Raw genomic sequence first — 26,653 nt, 5'->3', positions numbered from 1 at the left:
GTAATCCCTCCTCCATCGCGGGGGTTGCGTTCCAGAGCCACCCGCGAAATAAGAAAATCCGCGAAGTAGAAACCATATGTTTATATGGTTATTTTTATATTGTCATGCTTGGGTCACAGATTTGCGCAGAAACACAGGAGGTTGTAGAGAGACAGGAACGTTATTCAAACACTGCAAACAAACATTTGTCTCTTTTTCAAAAGTTTAAACTGTGCTCCATGACAAGACAGAGATGACAGTTCTGTCTCACAATTAAAAGAATGCAAACATATCTTCCTTTTCAAAGGAGTGCGCATCAGGAGAGAGAGAGAGAGAGAGAACAAAGCAAGCAGTCAAAAATCAATAGGGCTGTTTGGCTTTTAAGTATGCGAAGCACCGCCGGTACAAAGCTGTTGAAGGCGGCAGCTCACACACCCTCCGTCAGGAGCAGGGAGAGAGAGAGAGCCAGAGAAAAACAAAGTCAAAAATCAATACGTGCCCTTTGAGCTTTTAAGTATGCGAAGCACAGTGCAGCATGTCGCTTCAGGAAGCAGCTGCACACAGAAGGTAGCAACGTGAAGATAATCTTTCAGCATTTTTAGATGAGCGTCCCTATCGTCTAGGTGTGCGAACAGCCCCCCTGCTCACACCCCCCTACGTCAGCGCAAGAGAGAGAGAGAGAAAGTAAGTTGGGTAGCTTCTCAGCCATCTGCCAATAGCGTCCCTTGTATGAAATCAACTGGGCAAACCAACTGAGGAAGCATGTACCAGAAATTAAAAGACCCATTGTCCTCAGAAATCCGCGAACCAGCAAAAAATCCGCGATATATATTTAAATATGCTTACATATAAAATCCGCGATAGAGTGAAGCTGCGAAAGGCGAAGCGCGATATAGCGAGGGATCACTGTACGCAAAATGCAGAGCTGGAAAAGACCTTTAAAACGATATGAGAACCATTTCAACTATATAATATAATAATATAACCAATCAAAGTCATAACCCCCACCAATTTATGAACTTAAATCTCTATTAATATTGATCCAAGACACATGCAATTTCAGCTCCATGGGTTACTCACATGACCAAATCAGCATGCAAAGTTTCATCAAAATCTGTGACAATGTAGTCCAAAAGTGTGATGACTGAACATGAAATTACCAATGGAGATAGATAATACAGCCACCACACAGAAGAAACATAAAATGACTTGTTCAGGTATTTGCTTATCAAGTTTTAGAAGATAAATAAGTGGAACATGTGAGATTCTCTTTCTGAAGAAGCAACCTCTAAATTCCCTGCAAACAATGTACCCTGGAAAAAGGCTATGCTGATTTTCGCTTGGTGTTGGTAAATGGGGTTGGTATTGAACATATCTAGCGTTAAACAATTGGTAAAAGCCGTCATATATATATGTGTGAATATATATATTCATAGGTCTGAGCTGCAATCTGATTATTTGGATGTTCACCTGGCAGATAACACTTGTGGTTGGTCGGCCAGTATGCAAACATCCGCCACGTACTCTTAATTGTGAGAAGCAGATCACAGATATGTGATACAGTACCTGCCAAATAATACCAAGAATACATGACACGTGTTTTGCCGCAATCAGGGCTCATCAGGTGTATGCACCTTAGATTGAACCTCTGACATTGTGCCACAGTGGCTGGTTCACTTACTTGACAGTACACCTAATGAGCCCCAAATAGGGCGAAACAAATGTCGTGTACTGTTTGTATTATTTGGCAGGTACGTGAAATCAAACATTTTTTATATATATATATATATATATATATATATATATATATATATACACACACACATATATACACACACATACACACAGAGTACATATCTACTACCTTAAAGTGCATTTGTTGCTTTTGAAGTAGTTCTGGCATGAGTGTTCTTTCAAAGCTTTCAGCTGCACTACTGTTATTGTACAGCAACATAACTTGGTGAAGGAAATACTGTTTCTTTATCTCTTCAGAGTATTTTTCTTCAAACTGTAATGCCTCTGTATAATGATAAACTATTTTTACTGAATAAACTTGAAATTCCTCCTAAAATGAATAGAAGCATTACAATTAGATTCACAACTAATGTAAAATAAAAAGAAAAAACAAATACCTCTTATTAAATAACAAAAAAAAAAAACTTTCAAATCAAACTTACCAATACTTTTGTAATAAGCAATTTGAACTGATTATGTTTTTTTATCATGACAGCTTTAACATCATCTAAAATATTTTGTGAAGCAGGGATAGAAGAAAGCAAGTGATCCAGAACCTCATTCTGAGATTTTATGTCCTCAAGTTTTATTGATTTTTTATTGGTTGCCTTATTTTGAAATTCTTTCATCACCTTTTTAACATGATCCAGCATTTGCTAAAAATGAAAAGGAAATTAAACACAGGAGGAAACCAATTATAATCGACTCAATGAAAGTAACATTTTGTATACACAACCCAAAGTTTCTGTTTAAATGAGAAAAAAAATCAATTTGCTATTCATTTTAGTAGTAGTATTCTGGGAAATACATAAAAGGATTAAAAAATAAAATAAAAAACTGTATGGTTAATAATAATTCTTTGCATTTATATTGCACTTTTCTCACTACTCAAAGCGCTCTCCAAGCAGGGAGGACACGGGAAGTGAACCCACAATCTCCTTACTGCAAATCAGCAGTGCTAGCACTGCGCCACCTGCATGGTTGACATCATCAAGTTTAAAATAATCAAACACCCATTAGAAAGTCAAAGCATAGATCAAATCCTCAATCAGTTCCACAAGAATTGTGATTTAATATAATCCAGTTTTATTAATCTGATAAACATTTAACGGAAAACTTTATATATTCACATAAACCCAAATAAGACACAAAGCAGTAGCTGAAAAAGCTCTTTTTTCAAGTAATATTTAGTTTCAAGTAAAAATGAAGCTACCTTTGACTGTTTCTCAGCTCCTTGAAGATGATTAATAACTGTGTCATCAAGTCTATCTGTTTTCTCACAAGCAATGTCCAGTGACATTTTTTCCACCAGTTGGGTGTTCATTGGCAGAAGCTACAATAAATACATTTATTAATGAGGAATTCACAAAATAGTTGATATGAACTCCGCATACAGGCAAATTTTGTTTTTAACAAAATTACAAATAAATAATAACAAAATAGAATACTAATTAAAGATATTTGTTTTTCTCTACAATTTGCAACACTGTCTTATTTTATGTTTCAGAAGCTCATAATGATTACTTTTATTTTCAAATTATCTATAATCCAGTGAGAAACATCCTAGAAATACCTTTAATATTAAATCACATGCCCAAAATGTAATTACCAAGAGATTACTTTTCCTAGCAAAGTCAGTGGAAAATTTAAATATATATAGTTAACCTCGTAATGATCTGCATTTTGTGAGTAAAACAAAAATGTCACGAAAATGGGCAATTGTATGTAGCATATATTTATGAATAAGAAGGTCCAGTGAACTAATAATATTAGCTGCTGGTGTGTGCAATATATATAATATGTGTGTGTGTTTAAAAAAAAAATCTACAGAAAAATGCTCAGTTAGTTACATAGCACTTCTGATACATCTGATTAACCAACACAACTATAATATGCATGGAAAACTGGGGGTTGGTGGCAGGATTCGTAGCTTCACAGAGCTCCAAAACAACAGACAGGATTGCTTTCTGCTCTCCGCAGGACAGCTCTAGTCCAGCAACCCATAGGAAGGCTGCTCGCATTAGGAAGGGAATGAGAGAAAATCCTCAGGACCCTCAGCCCCGAAAGAGTCAAAACTGCCAGAAAGCCAATGTGGTCAGGCCTGTTGGGGACCGGAACTGGTGTGGTGCTGAGATGTCGCCCGTTGCATGGCAGCACTCAGGTCCCAATTTGAGGCGACCCATCCGGGTAGGCATGTGGAACATTTTCCTCTGCTGTCGTAGGAGCTTCATAAACTCCGCATTTCAATGGCAGCACTCTATGAGGTACACAGACTTGGGAATGGCCAGATCTCTGTAGGGGGTACACCTTTTATTCGTCTGGTCGCTCCAATGGTTGTCATAGTCAGGTGTCACTTCTTTCAACAAATGCAACAGGAGACTCATATTAAGGGACTCTCTGGGAGTCTTGTCTGCTGTCTCAGAGTATGCTCCGGCCACGATGAGAGATGTCTTTGTGAGGCAGACTTTTTATTCACCACTTCGGACAGTGGTTGATAGGTGCTTGTGAGGTGACACTCCTCTGGTCATGGGTGACTTCAATGCGACTACTGGCATTGACAGGAATGGCTATGAGGATTGTGTCGGTTCCCATGGGTCTGGTGACTGTGACGAAAGTGGCTCCAAGTTCCTTGACTAGTTCCAGCGCCCTGAGCCACATCATTGGACCTGGTATTCCAATACTGGTGGTGCGGTGAAAGAGGTCAATCACATGCTCGTGGGAAGACACTGGAGGCTCCTACAGAACTGCAGGGTCTACAGAAGTGCCCAGTTTATGAAGTCTGACCACAGACTTGTTGTTGCTACTCTGATGATCCAGGATAGGTCCGGTAGGTTACCACCAACTAGGAGAATGAGGCTAACCTACCCAGACTCCAAGATCAGGTTGTTTCTAATGAGTTTGCATGAAGTTTGTGTGAGGACCTTGCAGACATGGGTGTGATCCTAATGTGATGAGAATGAGTTTCCATGAGAAGACTCTGAAGGTTGCTGAGGTTTGTGTTGGTATTGCCGGTGTTCCCAGAAGGAGGTGTTTCATCTTGCAGGACACCCTGGATATCATCGAGAGGAGTCACAGTGCACTCCTTGATGGCAACTCTGGTCTGTACTGGGAAGTGAGAAGGACAGCTGCGAGGGCTCCGAGGGTGGATTAGGAGGCATTTTTTAAAGGAATCTGTGAGCAAGTGACGCATCATCTATGGTCTAGTGACAAACCTTCTGCTTACACAGGAACTGAAGCATTAAGCACATCTGAATCTGTTCCTCAGAGATTTGCAGAAAGGCCAGGTGATGGAGAGGTCCTTAAGGATGATGCTGTAATTGTGACCCGCTGGGTAGCTACTCTGAGCAGCTGTTTAAAGCTGATCCTCTGGCTAGGACATTGGACATCCCTAAGTCCATGGTTCTTAAGGCTGATCTTCCAGTTAAGTTGTGAACCACCAATCCCATTGAAATTGCACAGGTTGTGAACTAGCTGAGGGTAGGGAAGGATACAGGGATCTGTTGCATTTGAGGTGAACTTCTCCAGGCTGGTGGTTAGGCTGTCCTCCTTGCTTTGCAAGCAATTTGCTGCTGGAGTATGTGAATTTCTCCTTGGCATTAATAAAGTATCTATCTATCTTTGCTTCCACATGGGAGACAGGCAGCTTCCCAACTAACTAGAAAATTAGACTATTTGGAAAGGGAAGGGTGATCTCCTGGATTGAGGCAACTACAGGGGGATAGCAGTACTCTCAGTGCCGGGAAAGGTCATTGCTAAGGTCATCCTCAGTAGGATCCGTGATCACTTGCTCATCTACTAGTGACTGGAGCAGTCAGATTTTACACCTAAAAAGTCTACCATCAACCACATCCTGGCACTGAGGGTTCTCATAGAGCGCAATGTGATATTCTGCAGAGTTTCTTTGCAGTCTTTGTCGATTTTCATAAAGTGTTTGACGCAGTTAATCGAGCTGCCCTGTAGGACAACCTGAGACTTCACAGGATCCCCCCAAAGTTGCAGGATATCATGGCCAACCTGTACACTGCTAGTGTGAATGTTGTGCAGAGCGGAGTGAGAACATCTGTGGTTTTTCCCAGTTGATTTGTCAGTGGGTTTGTCAGGCTTCTGTTATTGCTCCTGCTTTGTTAAATGCTTGCATGGACTCTGTATTGGGCAAGGTTGTGGCGTGCAGCAAGCTTTGGGGCATCTGTTGGTGAATAAAGATTCACTGATCTTGACTTTGTCGACAATGCTGTGATCTTCGCGGAGTCAATGAAGGCTCTGATAGGGGTTCTCAAGAGACTGAGTGAGGAGTCTGAGTGTCTAGGTTTGCGAGTGTCCTGGATAAAAAACAAGATCCAGGTCTTAATTAACCTCTTGGGCACAGCCATCAGCAGTGTGTTTGTCTGCGGAGAGATCATCAACCTCGTCAAGAGGTTTACTTACCGCCGCAGTGAAATTCATATCTCTGGCGACTCTTCCTGTGAAATCAATAGACAGATTAGAAGAGCAAATGGGGTGTTTATGAGGTCACTGGAAAGGTGTGTGTGGCGCTACCGATATATTTGCAAAAGAATGAAGGTCCAAGTCTTTAGAGTCCTGGTGCATCCTGTTTTGTTATATGGTTGCGAGACATGGATGAAATCCAGTGACCTGACACGAAGACTGGACTCCTTCGATACTGTGCATCTTTAGAGAATCCTTGGGTACCAGTGGTTTGACTTTGTGTTGAACGAGCAATTGCTCACGGAGTCTTGAATGAGGCACATTATCTGCATTGTGAGGGTGTCTCAGTTACAGTACTACGGCCATGTGGTGCGATTCCCCAAGGGTGATCCAGCTCACAGGATCCTCACTGTTGAGGAAGGGGACGTCGACATAATACCTGGCTGCGGCATAGAGATGGTCATTTCCAGGGACTGGGACTGGGCCGCGTGTCTACCTGGGGGGGGGGTTGCCAACCAGAATCCTGAGCTGTTTTGATGTATGGTGGGTTTCGGCAACGTGATGTACCAGTGCATGCTCCCCAACCTGATCTGACATGACTATAACTGGGACCTTTTCGCTTGGGAAATGTCCCAGGTGAAGCTAGGCAACAAAGCTAGTACACTGATCCTATCGCGGAAGTTACGTTCCAGACCCATCAGCGATAGGTGAAAATCCGCAATATAAAAAGACCATATAAATAAACTATTTTAATTATAGTTATTAATTATTTTATTTTAATAAACTATACCCCTCCCACTCCCTTTAAACACATGTAAACTTATTAAAACACACTTTGTACACACATATGATATGTGGATGTTGGGCTAAGGATATGAGTAACATCTCCCTATTATAAAAAAAAATCTTGGAAGGGAGACGAGAGGTGATCTTCTCAGAAGAAAACATGACATCCCGCGAGAGACATTTTAACATCATGCAAGACAAGGCAGGGAGACAGAAGGACAGCTGCTGTATAGGCTTGTAAATGATCGAAGTGCAACAAGCAACAAGCAGAATATGCATCTTGGCAGAAGCAACACAAAGCCAGCAGCTGATCCGTCCGCTTCTCCTTAGCGTGAATTCAGCTGCCCTCCCCCACAACGCGAGTGGGAGAGACGCAAAGTGGCAGGAGCATAGCGCGCCTCTGGGGGGGTTGAGCAAAGCAATCAAGACCAGATCATCTCAGAGAGACACTTTTGAAGACACATGAGACTAGACATTACAACCTTAGGAAGCAAAACCGGTGAGACAGTGCCCCCTCTCCTCCTTTAGAACGCTAGCAGCAGAGACGTGAAGTGGCAAAAGGACAGCTGTTGTACAGGCTTTTAAATGATTGACGCAAAGCACGACAAGCAGAACACACAGCTGGCCAGCAGCAAGACAGCAGCTGAACTGATTGCATCTCTTTAGTGTACGTTCAGACCCCATCCACCCCCCCCCCCCCCCCCCTTCACAACGCGAGCGGCGTTATAAGTCCCGCGAGAAAGAGATTTAACCACGCCCAGGGCAGGAAATAAAGGACAAATATTGTTTTTATACAAGATTTAAAGTAAAAATGAAAATAATGCATATGTAACAATTCCCATGAAAATAATCTCTTTAAATTGTTAATCCGGTAAACCAAACCTGGGGGTGGGTGAGTGAAGCGAGCAGGGGGCGGAGTCCCCTAGTAATAATAATAATAATAAATCCGTGATGTAGCAGGGGCGCAATAGCTGAACAGCGATATAGCGGGGAATCACTAAGTTCATAATATTCAAATTTTATTTTGAATCGGCTTTTAATTGATAGATAACATAGATTAATTGATTTAGATGCTTATAAAACATAAACCACTGATATCTAGAAATTCTAATGGACTAAATAGCAAATAGCTGTTGATGCTCAATGTCCCAAAAAACACAAGAAATGCTCAAATATGGTAAGGCCAGTAGACCTAACAACAAAAAAAGTATTGAAATGCAACAGTCAAAAAAATATATGCTCTTCCTATCTTCAGTTTGGCTTTAAGTTTAGGAAATTTCTCCGACATCTACTATCAACAACAAATAAAACACACTTATGAAAGCAAACAAATTTGTCGGGAGGAGCAAGTTTAAAATCAGAGCAATTTAAAATCACATATTTACAGTACACACCTGAAAAGCAGAAATGACTCTCAAAAGTACAAAGGGAAGAATTTTCTTGATGTAGAGATTTAAAAAAAAACTTTTGATTTAGTTTTGTTTTCAGGATTATTTATTACTACTCATTACACAATTTCTGCCAGTCAGAAGCATTATGTGACCCCTGAAAATCCAATTATAATAGCATTGTTCACTGTATTAATTTTTTAAATTCTAAACAGAGCTAGACAAAGAAAATGTATGTAACATAAAATCTACAATGGTACAGCATTTCACAGAAACTGCCTGAAAAACCATAGTCAAGGTAAACCATACAATGAAATTAATTAAAAATGATACCTACATTCTGTAGCAGATTGAGGCTTGGTCCACCTCTTGAACCCTCAGGTACCACTCTGAACACCCGGTGAAAGTATAACAACTATTTATTTTGTTATTACACGGTGCACAAAGCACACTCCACTCCACACTCATATAAATCACAATTCTCTCAATACAAATACCAATCCTCCTTGCCCAGACACTTTGCCCTCCTACCTCCCAGCTCAGCTCGGTGTACTGGGCTTCCCAGAGTCCTTTTATATCCCCTGACCCGGAAGTGGTTCCTGTCCAAACCCACAAGTCCTTATTCCCTCCGGGTCAGGGTAAACAGTCCTTTTCTTCAGCCCAGGAGCACGTCGTTCCTTCCTGTCACGTGATGATGACGCACTCCCGGGTTATAGGGCACATAAGAGCCCACTAGCCCCCCTACAGCGACTCCCGGTGGTCCCCAAGGTATCCAGCAGGGCTGTGTATACAAACTACAAAGTCCATGAGGCCCTGCTGGAACTCGGGGCACGATCATGCTGTCCGGAGGGCTCCTCCTGGCGGCCTGGGGGTGGCGACCGGAGTCTGTAGCCAGCCGTCCATCACAATTCATACTGTAAATATTAAATGTACTGTAGGATAAGAAATTAACTTGCATTAAAAAGTTGAATTGAAAGTTGGTGATTGGGAAATGTAATTGCTTTGTTGCACTGCAATGCCTGGCATAGACTTGCTTTGAGACATGCTGTTCACTTAGATAGACGATGGTAATAGTTAAGCTATGCATCAGATCAATCATAAGTGACTTTTGAACTGTACTAACAACATGCCACTATGCAGATGAAATCAGTGGTACTACAGACAAAATTTTACAACCAGAAACAAACAACTCAGATCATTATAGAGGACATAACTGTTGCTATATACAGTGATCCCTCGCTATATCGTGCTTCGCCTTTCGCGGCTTCACTCTATCGCGGATTTTATATGTAAGCATATTTAAATATATATCGCGGATTTTTTGCTGGTTCGCGGATTTCTGAGGACAATGGGTCTTTTAATTTCTGGTACATGCTTCCTCAGTTGGTTTGCCCAGTTGATTTCATACAAGGGACGCTATTGGCAGATGGCTGAGAAGCTACCCAACTTACTTTTCTCTGTCTCTCTTGCGCTGACTTTCTCTGATCCTGACGTAGGGGGTGTGAGCAGGGGGGCTGTTCGCACACCTAGACGATACGGACGCTCGTCTAAAAATGCCGAAAGATTATCTTCACGTTGCTACCTTCTGTGTGCAGCTGCTTCGTGAAGCGACATGCTGCACGGTGCTTCACATACTTAAAAGCTCAAAGGGCACGTATTGATTTTTCACTGTTTGTTTTTCTCTGTCTCTCTCTCTCTCTCTCCCTGCTCCTGACGGAGGGGGTGTGAGCTGCCGCCTTCAACAGCTTTGCACCGGCGGTGCTTCGCATACTTAAAAGCCAAACAGCCCTATTGATTTGTTTGCTTTACTCTCTGTTCCTGACACGCACTCCTTTGAAAAGGAAGATATGTTTGCATTCTTTTAATTGTGAGACAGAACTGTCATCTCTGTCTTGTCATGGAGCACAGTTTAAACTTTTGAAAAAGAGACAAATGTTTGTTTGCAGTGTTTGAATAACGTTCCTGTCTCTCTACAACCTCCTGTGTTTCTGCGCAAATCTGTGACCCAAGCATGACAATATAAAAATAACCATATAAACATATTTCTTTCTTATTTCGCGGGTGGCTCTGGAACGCAACCCCCGCGATGGAGGAGGGATTACTGTAGATATGAAGACTTGCTAACATTACACCACACACAAAATTTATAAATCAAATATTATACCATCTTACAGTTGTATACCTGGCTGCCAAGAGAACATGATTAGATGGAGAAAGAAATGAATTTTATTTATTTTTTACATTGAAATTTTTAAAAGGAAGTAACATTCCATACAATAAAGTCAAACTTACCATAAGTAAATTCAATTCAACCCCCAACCAAGAGAAATAGTGGAAGGCCAACAGTCAGAGTAAAACTTTGAGATTAGAAAAGAGGGAAGAAAATAATTTTCCCCAATACAAATGCTTATTCTAAAATGTTACTGATTAGATCCTGCCAGATTTTTAAAAAATGTTTTGAACAGATTCGCTAAGTGAGAATTTGATTTTTTCCAAATTCAAATAGTCTATAACATCAGTTACCCACTGACTTAAAAGAGGTGGGCTAGGATTCTTCCAGCTGATCAAGATAAATCTACATTCTAATAGTGAAGTAAAGACAATTACAGTTTGTATGTCCTTCTCCACTTTGAGCCGGCACGGTGGCGCAGTGGGTAGTGCTGCTGCCTCGCAGTTAGGAGACCCGGGTTCGCTTCCCTGCATGGAGTTTGCATGTTCTCCCCGTGTCTGTGTGGGTTTCCTCCAGGTACTCCAGTTTCCTCCCACAGTCCAAAGACATGCAGGTTAGGTGCATTGGCGATTCAAAATTGTCCCTAGTGTGTGCTTGGTGTGTGTGTGTGCCCTGTGGTGGGCTGGCGCCCTGCCTGGGGTTTGTTTCCTGCCTTGCGCCCTGTGTTGGCTGGGATTGGCTCCAGCAGACCCCCGTGACCCTGTAGTTAGGATATAGTGGGTTGGATGATGGATCAATATTTCTTCTGGAAGGTGGGAGGAGAGGAAAAGTGGGCAGATTTCGTTTAGCAAAGTTGCCAATTTGGAAATATTGTTGTTGATTGGAAGCTAAATTTGGAGTGTAATTGTTTGTAGGATGCAAAGACATTATCTATATACAAATCTAAATCTAATATAAACCTAAATGATTTAATCCTGGGCGGCACGGTGGCGCAGTGGGTAGTGCTGCAGCCTCGCAGCTTCCGGGTCCTCCCTGCGTGGAGTTTGCATGTTCTCCCCATGTCCGCGTGAGTTTCCTCCAGGTACTCCGGTTTCCTCCCACAGTCCAAAGACATGCAGGTTAGGTGCATTGGTGATTCTAAATTGTCTAAGGGAATTCACTATTCACTAAGGGAATATACAGAAATCATTATTAAATCAGCAGACAATGGTGGCGTCTTAATTATCATGGACAGATCTGACCATATACAGAAGGCAAAAAGGCAATTGTCCAATATTATGCATAATTACAAACTACAGGAAGACCCCCCCAGAGTGGCACAAGAAGGAACTAAAAGAGATAGTAAGTAGCCTTCCTCTTAACTTCAAGGATCATGTAAACAGTTTAATTCCCGAGAACCACAAAATGGGTTACTTCTACATGGTTCCTAAGATCCACAATGAAGGGAACCCAGGAAGGCCTATATAACTTCTACATGGTAACTAAGATCCACAATGAAGGGAACCCAGGAAGGCCTATAATCTCAGGAATTGGTTCTCTTACAGAAAATGTTTCAGAATGGGTGGAGTACATCCTTAAACCCACCTGCAATACAACCAGCTACATCCAGGATATCACTTATTTCCTAAAATACTGTCTGCTATAGGCCCCTTACCTGAGGGAACCTTACTGGCCACAATGGATGTTGAGGCACTTCACATAAACGTCCCCCATGATGATGGCATATTGAAATGTGAAATGTACGTTAAACAACATGATTTGCCCATGGAGTCAGTTATACAAATGATAAAATTCACACAAATTACTCTCATTTAACAAGACTTCTACTTGCACCAAATGGGGACTGCAATGGGCTGTTGGTTTGCACCTCACTATGCAAACCTATTTATGATAAAACTGGAGGAGGATTTTATGTCAACGTACGTCTTAAAACCAATGTTGTATTTCTATTACATAGATGACATCTTCGTAATCTTGACTACCATTGAGAAGGACCTTCTCCATTTTCTTAGTGAATATAATTCCTTCCATCCCAAATTAAAGCTGAAGCTTAATTACTCAAAAAGAGAACTCAGCTTTCTTGACACCACTGTTCAACTAAAGGATAATACCACTGTAACTTCTGTTTTTCACAAACCGACAGACAGACATAACCTGAGAAGTGATAGCTTCCACCCCAAGTATACACGGTGCTCCATTATTTTCAGCCAAGAAAAACATTACAATCATATTTGCTCAGACCCGACAGACCAGGATAAACAACTCCAGGAGCTTAGAGAAGATTTCATCAGACAAGGATATACAGTGGAACCTCGGCTCACGAACGTCCCGGTACACGTACAAATCGGTTTACGACCAAAATGTTCGCCAAACTTTTGCATCTGTTTACGACCACACACTCTGTATACGAACAAGCCAGTTTCCCTTTCGGTTTGTGCGTGCTGATGATTTCCGCACGTGTGCAGTCTCTCCCTGTACTGTACATTGTTCTAGGTGCATCGCACAGAGGGACTCTCCCTCAAAACTGTAACCTCCTCTCAACCCAGCTTCCTCCTGTGGTATAGCAGGTCCACAGCTCCCGTCAAAAAGGCCAGTTTTAATAAATAACTAAACAAATAAAGCCGGTGCAGGATAGTGAGAGCGCGGGCTCCCATGCAGCTGAGAGAGAGAGAGAGCGGGCTCGCGTGCTGCTGAGAGAGAGAGAGAGTGCGGGCTCGTGTGCTGCTGAGAGAGAGAGAGAGAGTGCGGGATTGCATGCTGCTGAGAGAGAGAGACAGCGCGGGCTCACATGCTGAGAGAGCGAAGGCGAGCGAGAGAGAGAGAGAGACAGAGAGAGAGAGAGAGAGCGCGTGCAGCTGAGAGTGAGCGAGCCTTCGCATGCAGGTGAGCAGGGAGCCTGGGTGTTTGTGTCAGTGTTATTCAATGTATTTACATTAGTTTACTATTACACTGTGCATTCTATGGTATAATTAACTATTTTTGTGCTTAAAAATCTTTAAAAAATCTTTAAATAGAGATGAAAGTTTTAAAACCAGATACCAGGATCTCTCTGACTGACCCAGACAACCTGACTACAGATCCACATTGTATGGAAAAACTCATCAAAAACTTCAAAAGACTTTGTGTCCTCTCGCTAAATGAATCTTAGGCTAGAGGTCTATACATTTTTTACGTTTTCCAATGCTATATCTGTCCTAGTGTTTATATAAACACAGGGAATTCCAGTTTCTGTTTTACATCTTGCCTAAAGAAGGGGTCTGAGCTGCCTTGAAAGCTTGCATATTGTAATATTTTTAGTTAGCCAAATAAGGGTGTCATTTTGCTAGACTTCTCATTTCATACATGCAGACAGCAAAATTTTGTTGAAAAAGGGTTATATATTAACTTGTGATGTTGACCCCTGGGCATTTATACTGATTTACGATGATAAAAGGGAAGTTGTCCAATCGAATGTTGTGTGCTACAGAATTCACTGGAAAAGGCACACTTTTATGAATAAGTGAAACTATAAAAGCTCATGAATTGAAAAAAAGTTGAAACTAATAGTACTGAAAAACCAAAATCTGACTCATATACAGACAATAAAAAAAGGCAAAAAAAAATATTTTAAATACCTTTGTGCTTTTTATTAGTTGGGCAAGTTCAGCTTGCACTTGATCCAAGTTTCTACAAAGATCATTTTTCTCAAAGGTCAGCAAAGAGATTTGTTGCTGCATCTTTTCAAATTCTGGCCTCTCAGAAGATTCATTAATCTGACGCAAAAGCTGATCTCTCTCAGTCGTAATTAACTGCAATTCATCAGCCACCTGTTTTATCTGAACAGCAGCAGACAAATCAACAAATACATAAGGTGGAAGGATAAACAAAGAAAGATCAGGAAAGGTCACTTTATTCTTTGCATACAAGAAGTTTATAACATTGGGCCTGGGTAAATAGTTGCATCCTACTTATAAGATCATAGATAAATAAAACATACTAATATATGTTAAGGGTATTGAACAATGAAGAAAGCAACACATTTCATTAAAAGGTCTTACTGAACCATAGACGTTCACAAAGCTTTGCTTTCAAAAGAAAACAGTACTTTGCACAATACCCAGAACACATATAAAAACTGAGATTCACAAAACATTTTTAACATTCTGAGTCCAGAAGTTCACAACACATATGCAATGCAAAAAAATAAATAAGTAAGACACCACTCCCTATACAATATTAATAACAAAACCATCATGATATTTTAATAAATTCCCACAGAGGTTGCACAAAAATACAATATCCAGCTGTTACTGTTGCTGCTAACACCAATTAAAATCACTTTACCACACTAAATGTAATACTGGTGAAATGAAATCACTGCAGTTGTCTCTGCCCTTACCTGCAGAGTAAGAGCTTCAACTTTTGATTGGAGGACATGTCTCTCAGCTACAGCCCCTTGTAATATATTTTGGAGATGATCACTTTCATTTACTGTATGTGCATAATCATCTTTGAGCTGCAACAAAATCGCCTTTTGCTCCTCAAATTTCACTTTCAGTGATTCCAGCTCATCAGATGCAATATTTTTGGTATTCTCAAGTTCTTCTTTCAAATTTCTCTGAGTTTGAAGAAGATTATCTCGCTCAATACACAGTTCGTTCCATTCAGAAACATTATGTGAGCCCTAGAATTGAGTATAATAGCAGAATTATTAGATGAACTGCTAACCTTTTTGGTAAGCCACCCTGGGAAAAAAAATTAATGCACAATCAAATGTATAATAAATTAAAATAAAGTGAGCAACATTTTTCAAAAACATGTACCGTGTAAAATTGTTTTAAGAGAATACATTTTTAAAATTCTTATGCAAATTAACAAAAAATGTGCTTCTGAACAGTACAAACATATATGTATAAAAAAGAAGAAAACAAAGATGAGATAGAATACAACAAGTTACATAAACAATTTCAAATACCTCTGCATTTTTCTTGAGTTCAGAGTGTTCATTTTGGAGATCATCCAATTTCTTAGAGAGATTATTTTTCTCATTTGTGAGCAAAGAGATCTGCTGCTGCAGATTTTCAAGTTCAGGTACCTTCGAAGTTTCACAAATTTGACTTAAACGTTGGTCTTTCTCAGCAATAACTAATTGCAGCTCCTCCTTCACTTGTGTTAACTGAAAATTGTTATGGAAACGAACTAAAATGTTTTGTTAAGATGAAATACTTGTTTATTTTATAAGTTACACTTATGGCAACAAATCACACATGAAAGCTAAACCTACCCTACATTACATCAATGCATAATGGTAATATTAAAAGTGAAAAATCACTGGAATGTGGTCTCCTTTACCTGCTGAATGTGATCTTCAACTTTTGTTTGGAGTCCATCTCTCTCATCTAAACTGCCTTCTAGGGTCTTTTGAAGACAATCATTTGTGTTTACTGAATTTACACAATCATCTTTAATTTTCAAAATAAGCAATTTTTCCTCATTAAATGCCCTTCTTAACCTTTCAAATTCAGTGGATGTGGCATGGATGTTGCTTTTAGTATTGTCCAGCCCTTCTGCCAGCTTAGCCTTACTCTGGAGAAGGTCGTCTCTCTCAGCACACAGTTCTTCCCATTCAGTAGCATTATGGCACCCCTAAAATTTAGAGAAGAAAATCATTATTCAATATGTCACTGACACTTTGTTTAAAACAGCTCTGTAAGAATGAAATTATTGCAGACTTTGCTTACTGTATAAGTAGCAAAAAGGATTAATATAGTAGTTCACTGAAATGTATTTATTTACATGTACATACTTTCTGGGCATCCTGTAAAACTGTTTTAGTGGCTAAACTAAAGTTCTAAATGAATTAAGCTGTGCCATTAAGGTGCACAAAATTACACTAAATGTCTAATGAAGTACACATTTTAGTAAAATTGTATTTCTTCTCAGCATCATGGAAGACTAAGTATAAAAATTAGGATATTTTACATTGAGTAAGTATACAATAAAACAAATTAAGGAAATCCATTAGAAAACACCCACGTGTAAAATTCCAGGCAGCAGAAAGGCATTAACATGAGAAGATCCAACATCACAACCAAGAAAAAAAAAACAACACATTTTTCCCAAATCCTGAAGACTCTGTTGAACAAATTTCAACTTATTTCAAAATAAGACAAAGATGCCCCTTTTATCTCTCCCTTTAGGTGCTGCTATTGACAAGCCTGGCATCTGTTTGTGCTACAGTGCAGGGAGTCACATCATTTAAAGATGTTAGAACAAATTAAGCTGGTAAAATAGAAGTAGTAGGATAACAAATACAGTTAGGTCCATAAATATTTGGACAGAAACAACTTTTTTCTAATTTTGGTTCTGTACATTACCACAATGAATTTTAAATGAAACAACTCAGATAGAGTTGAAGTGCAGACTTTCAGCTTTAATTCAGTGGGGTGAACAAAACGATTGCATAAAAATGTGAGGCAACTAAAGCATTTTTTAACACAATCCCTTCATTTCAGGGGTTCAAAAGTAATTGGACAATTGACTCAAAGGCTATTTCATGGGCAGGTGTAGGCAAGTCCATCATTATGTCAGTATCAATTAAGCAGATAAAAGGCCTGGAGTTGATTTGAGGTGTGGTGCTTGCATGTGGAAGATTTTGCATATGGAAGATATTCAGTGCTGCAGGATCAACTTGCATGTTCATCTTTTTTTTCTTTCAGTAATAGCGCCAACATAAATCCTCACCCGATCTGACGCTGTTCATTTTCAAATAATATTGCATTAGTGCGATGATGTTTTTACATATATTGTCTCTTTCTTTCAGGTGTGTAATAGGAACCACAGCATAGAGAGAAGCGTGTACATTGTAACAGGTACACACGTAAATGTAAGAAAGACTATCCTTGCGTGTGTGTGAACAGTTAACATTTGAATCGGATGATTGCATATAGCGCTGAACTTACTGCTCTGTACTATTCTATCCTCTGCATGTCCTGCAGTACAAAAGAAACAGCATACAGCAACATGTGAGGACTGGCAAGATCGAGAAAAAAAAACATCCAGTCACTGATTACAAACCGCAAAATGTTATGCGAATGAATATGAATAATATGAATAACGTTGCATCCGTGCCACAAAGTTTTCCCGAAATGTACTATACAGGTCATAAAACAAATAATTCCAAATATCATATATACCTACGTCTGTCGTCTGTATTTTTTTGTTTTTTTGACATCATACACCATAAGGTGCACACTAATTCAGAATGAGCTGGAACACTCAATGAAACTGAATAAAAAAAAATCAAGTGACGGTGAGATACGAAGAAGGCAGATTCGCCAGCGTTTGTGTGTCAGCTTTTATCCCTCCAGATGAGAGAATGTCCAGTACCATTGTCTCAAAACACCACTCACATCTCCAGTTATTCCGTTTCAAATAAAAAATAACAGCGTCAGATCCACGGGGGGGGCAGTAGTACGTATCGTGATCGTGATTTAGAATGAATAAAAGTAAAAAACACGGTAACTTTTACAAATCCTATAAATGCACACTGTGTGTTACAGATGCAAACCAAATGTATGTGTGTACTGTATAATATTAACAAAAAGCGCAGCTCACTACTGAAAACGGCAAATATAGAAGTGACTGGGGATCGAACCGGGAACTCTTGATTACAAGTCAACAAATCTTACCGCTACGCCATGGAAGCTGTTGAATCATCCTTGAATCTTTTGTTATAGTGTTTACTTGATCTTTGGACTTCAGGCTTCATACATTATATAGTTTATGCCTACATTTTGTCATTTACTACTAAAATATGAAAAACGTTTGTTTTAAAAATGTGTTTACACAGGTTACTGTAGAAACGGAACACACATGAACTGCATGTGTTCCAAAAAGCGATCTATTATTTCCACTCTAAAACTCCAGCACTTCAGTCACTCCCAGTTAATCAAACAAGGCATGAGCTGGGAAAACTTAGTGAACGTTCTGCGGCGGTGAGGAATGGAATAGCCAGCTGCTTGCTGCTCATGTTAATCCTCACATTTAGAAGACAAAAGAGAGCTGAGAACGGTTTTAAGGTGGGCCGGATCTACGAGTTTTTTCGTAGACTCTGGTAATTCTAGTGATAAAGAAGTACTGCAGGATTTTACTTCTATTGCGGACCAAGCCTGTGTATGTTCATCTATTTGTGTCCAGGTTTTTATAGCTTGTATGTTTACTGCCCAGTAATAAAACTGAAAATTAGGTAGAGCCATGCCACCTTCTGCCTGAGGTCCTTGTAGGGTCGCTCTTCGGATACGTGAATGTTTTGAGTTCCAAATAAATGAGGTTATGGTTGAATCTAATTGCTAATTACTGTATTTGTTGATGTATATTGGAATGTTTTGAAATAAAAAAAGAAGCTTAGGAAGGATATTCATCTTAACAACGTTAATTCTTCCAGCTAGATTTGAGATGAAGGGTTGACCATCTATGCAAGTCTTGCTTCGTTTTCTCCATACAGATGGCAAAATTTTGTTGATAAAGAGCTTTATGTTTACTTGTGATATTTACCCCATGGTATTTAAACTGATCTGCTATGGTAAAAGGTAGGGTGTCCAATCTAATACTATATGCTTGAGAATTCACTGGAAAGAGTATACTTTTATTCAAATTAATTCTGAGACCAGAGATCTTTTGAAATTCTGTAAGTGCTGTTAAAACTGCAGGCACAGTGTTTTCTAGGTCTGATGTATATAAAACCATATCATCTGCATATACAGAAATTTTCTGTTCCAGTCCTTCTCTGATAATTTCCTTTATCTGATAAGAATTTCGACAGTGGACCGTCAGTGATTCAATGGCGATTGCAAACAGCAGTGGTGACAAGGGGCATCCTTGTCTGGTGCCACGTTCTAGTTTAATGTAGTCTGAACAAATTTTGTTAATACAAACTGAAGCTTCTAGATTGGTATACAGTAGTTTGATCCATGCACAAATATAAAAGGTAGTTCCATTCAATCATATCAAATGCTTTTTCTGTATCCAATGATATCATCATCTCTGGGGTGTATGACTTTGCTGGTGAATATATTACATTAAACAGGCGTCGAAGATTGGAAGATATGTGTCGGCCTTTAATAAATCCAGTTTGATCCTGTGATATTACCGAAGGCAGCACTTTCTCCATCCTTCTAGCTATAATTTTTGAGAGTATCTTAACATCATTATTCAGAAGTGAAATTGGTCTGTATGATGCACATTGTAACAAGTCCTTATTTTGTTTAGGAAAGACGGTTATTAATGCTTGACGAAAGGTTTGAGGTAGAATTTGATTGTCTCTAGCTTCTGTAAATGTTGCCAATAAGAGGGGAGCTAGCTGAGTGGAGAATTTCTTATAAAATTCTACAAGGTAGCCATCAGAGCCTGTTGATTTCCCGCCTTAAAGTGTCTTTATAGTATCTAGTAATTCTGATAGCGTCAGAGGTTTATGCAGTTCCTTAGCACTAAAAGTATCTATTTGTGGTATCTGTAATGTATCCAGAAATGCATTAGATTGTTTGTTGTCTTCTTTAAAAACAGTAGAATATAAGGTTTTATAGTAGTCTCTAAATGTGTGCATTATATTTTTATGGTCAATGATTTCATCTCCATTCATGTTGGTGATTACTGGGATTGCATTGCGAACTTCTTGCTTGTGGATTTGTTGTGCTAAAAGCTTATTAGCTTTCTCTCCGTGTTCATAGTAATGATGTCTTGATTTATAAATAAGTTGTTCAGTTTCTTTAGTTGTCAAGATGTTGAGTTCTGTATGCAGAGCCTGCCTTTTCCTATGAAGAGCCTCACTTGGATGCCTGGCTTGTTCTTCATCTATTCTAGTAATTTCGCTTCTTAGCTCTGACACTTTCTTGGTTTCTAATTTATTTCTGTGGGAAAGATATGAAATAATCTGTCCTCTTAAGAAGGCCTTTAGAGTTTCCTGCAGAAACCTCTGAGGGTGTGTTTGTCTCTAGGAAGAAACTGATTTGTTTGGATATAAATTCTGTACAATTCTCGTCTGCTAATAGAAGTAAGTTAAGATGCCATCTGCGAGGTGAGTGTGAGGGGCATAATGATTTTAGCTCCAAGACCAGAGGTGCATGGTCGGAGATAACAATTTTGTCATTTTTGCAATATTTAATCGTAGGTAAGAAATTATTATCTATAAAGAAATAATCGATTCTTGAGTAGCTATGATGCACTGGCGAGTAGAATGAATATGTTCTTGAGTTTGGGTTTAGAAACCTCCAGGGGTCTTAAGTTGTGGTCAGTTACAAACTGTGTAATTATCTTTGCAGTGTTAGATGTTGTCCCCCCTGTGACAGGAGTCCTATCTAAGAGTGGATTTAAAACACAATTGAAGTCCCCAGCCATTATAATTTTATGTTCACATTGGGAATGGATGCAAATAGATTTTGCATGAATTCCTTATCATCGACATTGGGTGCATAAACATTTATCAAAATCATTTTACAGTTAAATAAGTTGCCCATGACCATCACATATCTCCCTTCAGGATCCGATACTACATCTGATGCTACAAATGAGACTGTTCTATGTATGAGAATTCCCAAACCTCTAGTTTTCTTTGTAAAGCTAGAATGGAACATTTGGCCAGTCCAGTCTTTTTGCAGCCAGAACTGATCCTTGCTTAGTAAGTGAGTCTCCTGTAAAAATACTATTTTAATGTTTAAGCCTGTTAGGTGGGAGCATACTTTCTTTCTCTTTAATTCGTGATTCAGTCCTTTAACATTCCAGCTCACAAAGTTAACTGTCCCATCATGGAGACATTGATTCTGAATTTTTGATGTCATTTTATAGTAGTGAGGCAGTTTTAATCTTAATTTCCAATTTCCCCACTAGTTATTACCATACAGCCTATTGTTGCATTGGTAGTTATAATTATAAGGATTAAAAGGATAGATTAGATATAGCCTGCTCTCTTTCTCTTCCCCCCATATCCCCCCCACCTCCCCATTTTGCCTCCACACGTGAAGCTAGACCCCACTTCACAATGTCCCGGTCCTCTGACATACCAAGAGACAGAGCACGTCCAAAATAAAACAAGCCCCAACCAAAATATGCCAAAAATATAAATCATTAACAGACTTTAAGCTTAAAATATTATCTTCAGCAATCTTAAAATATTAAGATAATAAAATAATGAACCCTGGGAATGGTGTTAAAAAATGGTCTAGGATAAGCATAGTAAATCCAAATGCAATAATAGCAAAAACAATAAACCAAGGGTATGATGTTAAACAGTCTCCTTTAGGGTAGTAAAAGAAAAAGAAAAAAAAAAGAAGAAAAAAAAACCCCTACTTTTAATTACAGTTATAGACGTGTATGTGTGTGGAAGTAATTAAACATAAACATAAAGCGTCCAAGTAGAGAAAAGGATGTATAATTATAATACCCGTATCTTTACAAGTGGACCAGACAGCAGGTGATATCTCCTTGCCATGCCATGACAGGATACGGCTCACTATTGTCTTTCAAGAGTGTCAGATCAGCTTCCTTAATTCCTTTTCAGCTTCCTCCTTGCTGGAAAATACATAGTATTGGCCTTGAACATCCACTTTCAGTTTGGCAGGATACAAGAGGCTGTATTTGATATCGGCTTTCCGTAACAGCTGTTTAATGTTGTAGAAGGCTGCACGTTTTGCAGCTGTTGAAGGTGAGAAGTTAGGGAAATTACCAATGATATTATTTTCAAATATAATCTCTTGCTTGTTTCTGAGAAGTGCCATCACATCAAGCTTACATCGTAATCGCTCAAAGCGAACAATAAAAGACCTAGGTTTAAAGGTATTTGATCCGCATATGTGATAAGCTGCTGCCATCTCGGTATCTGATTTAAAGTCATCTCCAATTATTTTAGAGAGTAATTCTACTGCAAATTTCACTGGGTTTGTACTTTCACGTTTCTCAGGTAGACCTTCGATTCTAATATTATTCCTTCTGAACCCATCTTCCAGGGCCGCAAGTCTGCCTCTGAGTTTTTTTGCATTTGGAATTCGCAGCTGTAGCTTTTTCATCGGCGTTAGATGCCAATTGTTCCGCCGTTTCAATTCGAGCCGTCATCCAGCTGATCGGCAAGTTTTTTCAGTTTAGATCTATTTTCTTCAATGTGTTCCTCTAATTTCCCCACTATACCTTTAAAGGTTGCGTCAAAACGATTAAATAGACGCATTTCCAGGTCTTTGTTATCTTGACGCAGTTTCTCGTTTGTCTTAAGCAAGTCACTTCTTTCTTTCTTCATATTTCTCCGAATGTCTTTCTTAAGCTCACTTACGGCCGTAGCCGTGGCCAATGTTGTGATCATTTCCTTCAGTTCGGACCCATCGTTTTGGCTTTTGTGTTCCACGGGTGGAATTGCAGCCCCTGTTACAGCTGATGCTTCGGGCTCGCGAGGAGTAGATGAGAGCACGTACTGCAAGGCCTTTTCTAGTTTCGAGTGATCTTCTGAAATCGGCGATCCATCGTGACCTGCATCACTTGCACCCTCGCTCCCATTTTCGCTCTCGACTGGAGACGATGCAGTGGAGTGGGGTCCTAGGAAGTCTGCGCATTCGTCTGCCTGTTCCAGGTTAGTCTCCCTGAGAGGTCGTACCTCACACTTGTGCTTGATGTCTGTCTAGACTTTGATGTAGCTTTAAGTTTTCTTTCTGGTTCTTTCTGACCTCCCTTCTTGTTACTTATGTTTATATACTGTAGTGGAAGCTCCTCGGGTCGGGTAAATACAGGATACCTCAAAATAATAAGAAATATGTGAGAAAATAAAGCCGCTGCTAACGGAGCTCCGCTTCAGATGTCCATCTTCTGTAATAGATGAGACCAACTCTCTGTACTTGTACTGTATTTTTTAACACTGCACAATGGACACTTGGTTTTACTTTTGACTGTTTTTAATAAAAGCACTTGAGCACTTTCCACCATCCCCTGGCTTCAATGAGATTTGTCAGCTCATCTCGGTCATAACTATCGACGGTGTTGGTTCAACGGACTCCCATGTGGGAAGAGGGAGTCTGTAAATGACCGGCATCGTCACACTATTACATAGTATCAAGTATTGGGGAAAAAAAGTGCTACTTGGCTTGCAGTATTATCCAGTACTATAGAAACAGCATTCACACATTTTAAAATAATGGTCCACATCCGACCTTTTAAAACCAAAGTATCTCCAGACAACAGACATGACTCCCTTTTTCAGCAAAAGTTCTTCTGTGTCATCATGTTCAACTTTATCTGTTACAGCTTCAGTTTCGGAATGTTCTCTGTCCATTTTCACCGCACAATATCTCCACTAATGCATGTTACTCCGTTGCGTGCGTGTTTAGCGGTGTAGCAGTGAAAAAGGTCCCTCCTTAACACTAGAATTACCAGAGCCTACGAAAAAACTCGTAAATCCGTCCCACCTTAAATCGCGTCTTAAATCCGTTTGCACCTCTCCGCCAGAGTCCTTTGTCATCTAAATGTGCTGATAAACAAAAGCTACTAGCAGCCAGCTATTCCATCCCCCCACCGACTTAGAATGAACTTCTCCTAGCTCAAGCCTTGCCTTGATTTGATTACCTGGGATTGAAGTGGAGTTTTAGAGTGGAAATAATTCTAGCGTTATTTGGAATACACGCATTTCATGTGTGTTCCATTTCTATAGTAGGCTGTGCAAACACATTTTTAAAACAGAAACGTTTTTCATATTCTAATAGTAAATGACAAAATGTAGGCATAAACTATATAACGTATGAAGCCTGAAGTCCATATATCAAACAAACACTTTCACAAAAGGTACAAATAAGAGAACACGTGCGCTTTCATTCAAAAATATTAAAAAAAAAAAAAGCCGCGTTACCATGCCGCATTGACAGTCTTACTACAACCGCCGCGGTGGCGTAATGGTATCAGCTCCTAACTGCGAATCAGAGGGTGGCGAGTTCAATCCCGCACGGCTCCACTTCGAGAAATGAACTGCTCTTATTCTTACAATTTTAGAATAACAACATAAATTTGATTTCAGTCTGTAACAGCCAGTGTAACTTATGATACTGGTAAAGGTTAGCTTTTTTTTTTTTTTTTTTTTTTATTCACTTTTCATTCTCGCAGTCGCATTCAGAATCAATCCATACAACCCCATTTGACACAGCTGGTTTCACATAAATAAAAGTGCACTTTTATTCAAGACTATAACCGAAGAATAAAGAAAGCAAGTTACAGTTGGTGGTTGATACGACAGCTTGCGTGGTGCAATGTTAAGAACTGCTGATTTCCGATCCGTGCTATATAAAATCATCCGTCCATCCATCCATTTTCCAACCCGCTGAATCCGAACACAGGGTCACGGGGGGTCTGCTGGAGCCAATCCCAGCCAACACAGGGCACAAGGCAGGAAACAATCCTGGGCAGGGTGCCAACCCACCGCAGGACACACACAAACACACCCACACACCAAGCACACACTAGGGCCAATTTTAGAATCGCCAATTCACCTAACCTGCATGTCTTTGGACTGTGGGAGGAAACCGGAGCGCCCGGAGTAAAATCATCACATTTAAATATTAACAGTTCCCACACACCCAAGGTCCGCCATTCCTACATTTACGACATGTGTACTCATTGCAGTGTACACACCTCTCTGTGCTATGGTTCCTATTACAGTGAATGAGCACCTGACACTGTACTTTCTTCCCTGGGGGAAGCTGAGGTCTTAGAACGGAAGTTTGTTGATGCTGTATCATCTTTTCTTTTTCCATCGCCTTTTCCTGTAAGAAGCGACGACGAAGTTCCTCTACAAGGTGAGCCATGAACACTCTTCTTTTCTCAGCGGACCCCGTGCATGCCTTATACAGTACGTGTGCGTTCATCGCTGCTAGGTCAAGGATGTTGTAGAACACAGCAAACCGGCCACCTGAGTGTTCCCTGTTCGCACTGAACAAGCACGCGCCTTCTGGTCCATGATGTCAACGCCACGCTGGGGAAAAAAGAAAGACAAATATATGTGACATTTTGAAGAAATCATTTTATCACCAGAATAGCACCAGAATACTTCGTCACACTAATATTTTTTTCATTAGCATACCTGCATGTGGTTGTAGTCTGTGACTGTGTTTGTTTTTTTTTATTTTATCTTGCCCAATCTCCACATCATGGTGCATTGTGCTGAGAATGCAGACAGACTTCATCTTTTTGGGCACATACACTGTCAGCATGGCACTGGGAGATCTAAACACCAGCGTGGAGAATTGTTCGTGTACTGAACTGACTTTAGCTGCAGGTGGAAGTTCCCGTCACACTTTATTCATGGTGCCAAGCAGAGTTGTATTGCGGTGCAGCAGTCTATTAGCCAGCGAAAGTGACGTGAAGAAGTTGTCTGTTGTTACGGTTCTGCCTTTTTGGATTGCGGCAGATTTGGAGACAAAGTACATGTGCAATGCCACTCCTTATTTAGGAAAAGATCCCAGTCGTCCCACGGGAGAAAGACTTTCCGAGTCTGTGGTCATAAAGCTTATGGAACCATTTCTGGACAAAGGCAGAACCGTAACAACAGACAACTTCTTCACGTCACTTTCGCTGGCTAATAGACTGCTGCACCGCAATACAATTCTGCTTGGCACCATGAATAAAGTGCGACGGGAACTTCCACCTGCAGCTAAAGTCAGTTCAGTACACGAACAATTCTCCACGCTGGTGTTTAGATCTCCCAGTGCCATGCTGACAGTGTATGTACCCAAAAAGATGAAGTCTGTCTGCATTCTCAGCACAATGCACCATGATGTGGAGATTGGGCAAGATAAAAAAAAAAAAAACAAACACGGTCACAGACTACAACCACATAAAGGTATGCTAATGAAAAAAATATTAGTGTGACGAAGTATTCTGGTGCTATTCTGGTGATAAAATGATTTCTTCAAAATGTCACATATATTTGTCTTTCTTTTTTCCCCAGCGTGGCGTTGACATCATGGACCAGAAGGCTCATGCTTGTTCAGTGCGAACAGGAACACGCAGGTGGCCGGTTGCTGTGTTCTACAACATCCTTGACCTAGCAGCGATGAATGCACACGTACTGTATAAGGCATGCACGGGGTCCACTGAGAAAAGAAGAGTGTTCATGGCTCACCTTGCAGAGGAACTTCGTCGTCGCATCTTACAGGAAAAGGCGATGGAAAAA

General features: G+C 40.1%; 1 protein-coding gene across 1 annotated transcript in view; it reads right to left on the bottom strand.

Annotated features, from left to right (window-relative positions):
* Positions 1-6,152: 6,152 nt before the first annotated feature.
* The window catches only part of LOC127528742 (kinectin-like), a 50,311-nt gene continuing 29,810 nt past the window's right edge, over positions 6,153-26,653 (bottom strand). The window contains exons 6-8 of the mRNA XM_051929461.1: positions 14,861-15,145; positions 14,097-14,297; positions 6,153-6,173 (exon numbers count right to left, since the gene is read on the bottom strand). Of these exons, the coding sequence (XP_051785421.1) occupies positions 6,153-6,173; positions 14,097-14,297; positions 14,861-15,145 (507 nt within the window). The remainder of the gene's footprint in view (positions 6,174-14,096; positions 14,298-14,860; positions 15,146-26,653) is intronic.

This window comes from Erpetoichthys calabaricus, chromosome 7 (assembly GCF_900747795.2).
Source record: "Erpetoichthys calabaricus chromosome 7, fErpCal1.3, whole genome shotgun sequence".
NCBI classification, from domain to species: Eukaryota; Metazoa; Chordata; class Cladistia; order Polypteriformes; family Polypteridae; genus Erpetoichthys; species Erpetoichthys calabaricus.
The sequence above is the reverse complement of the archived record's forward strand: the minus strand, read 5'-3'. Positions and strand labels throughout refer to the sequence as shown.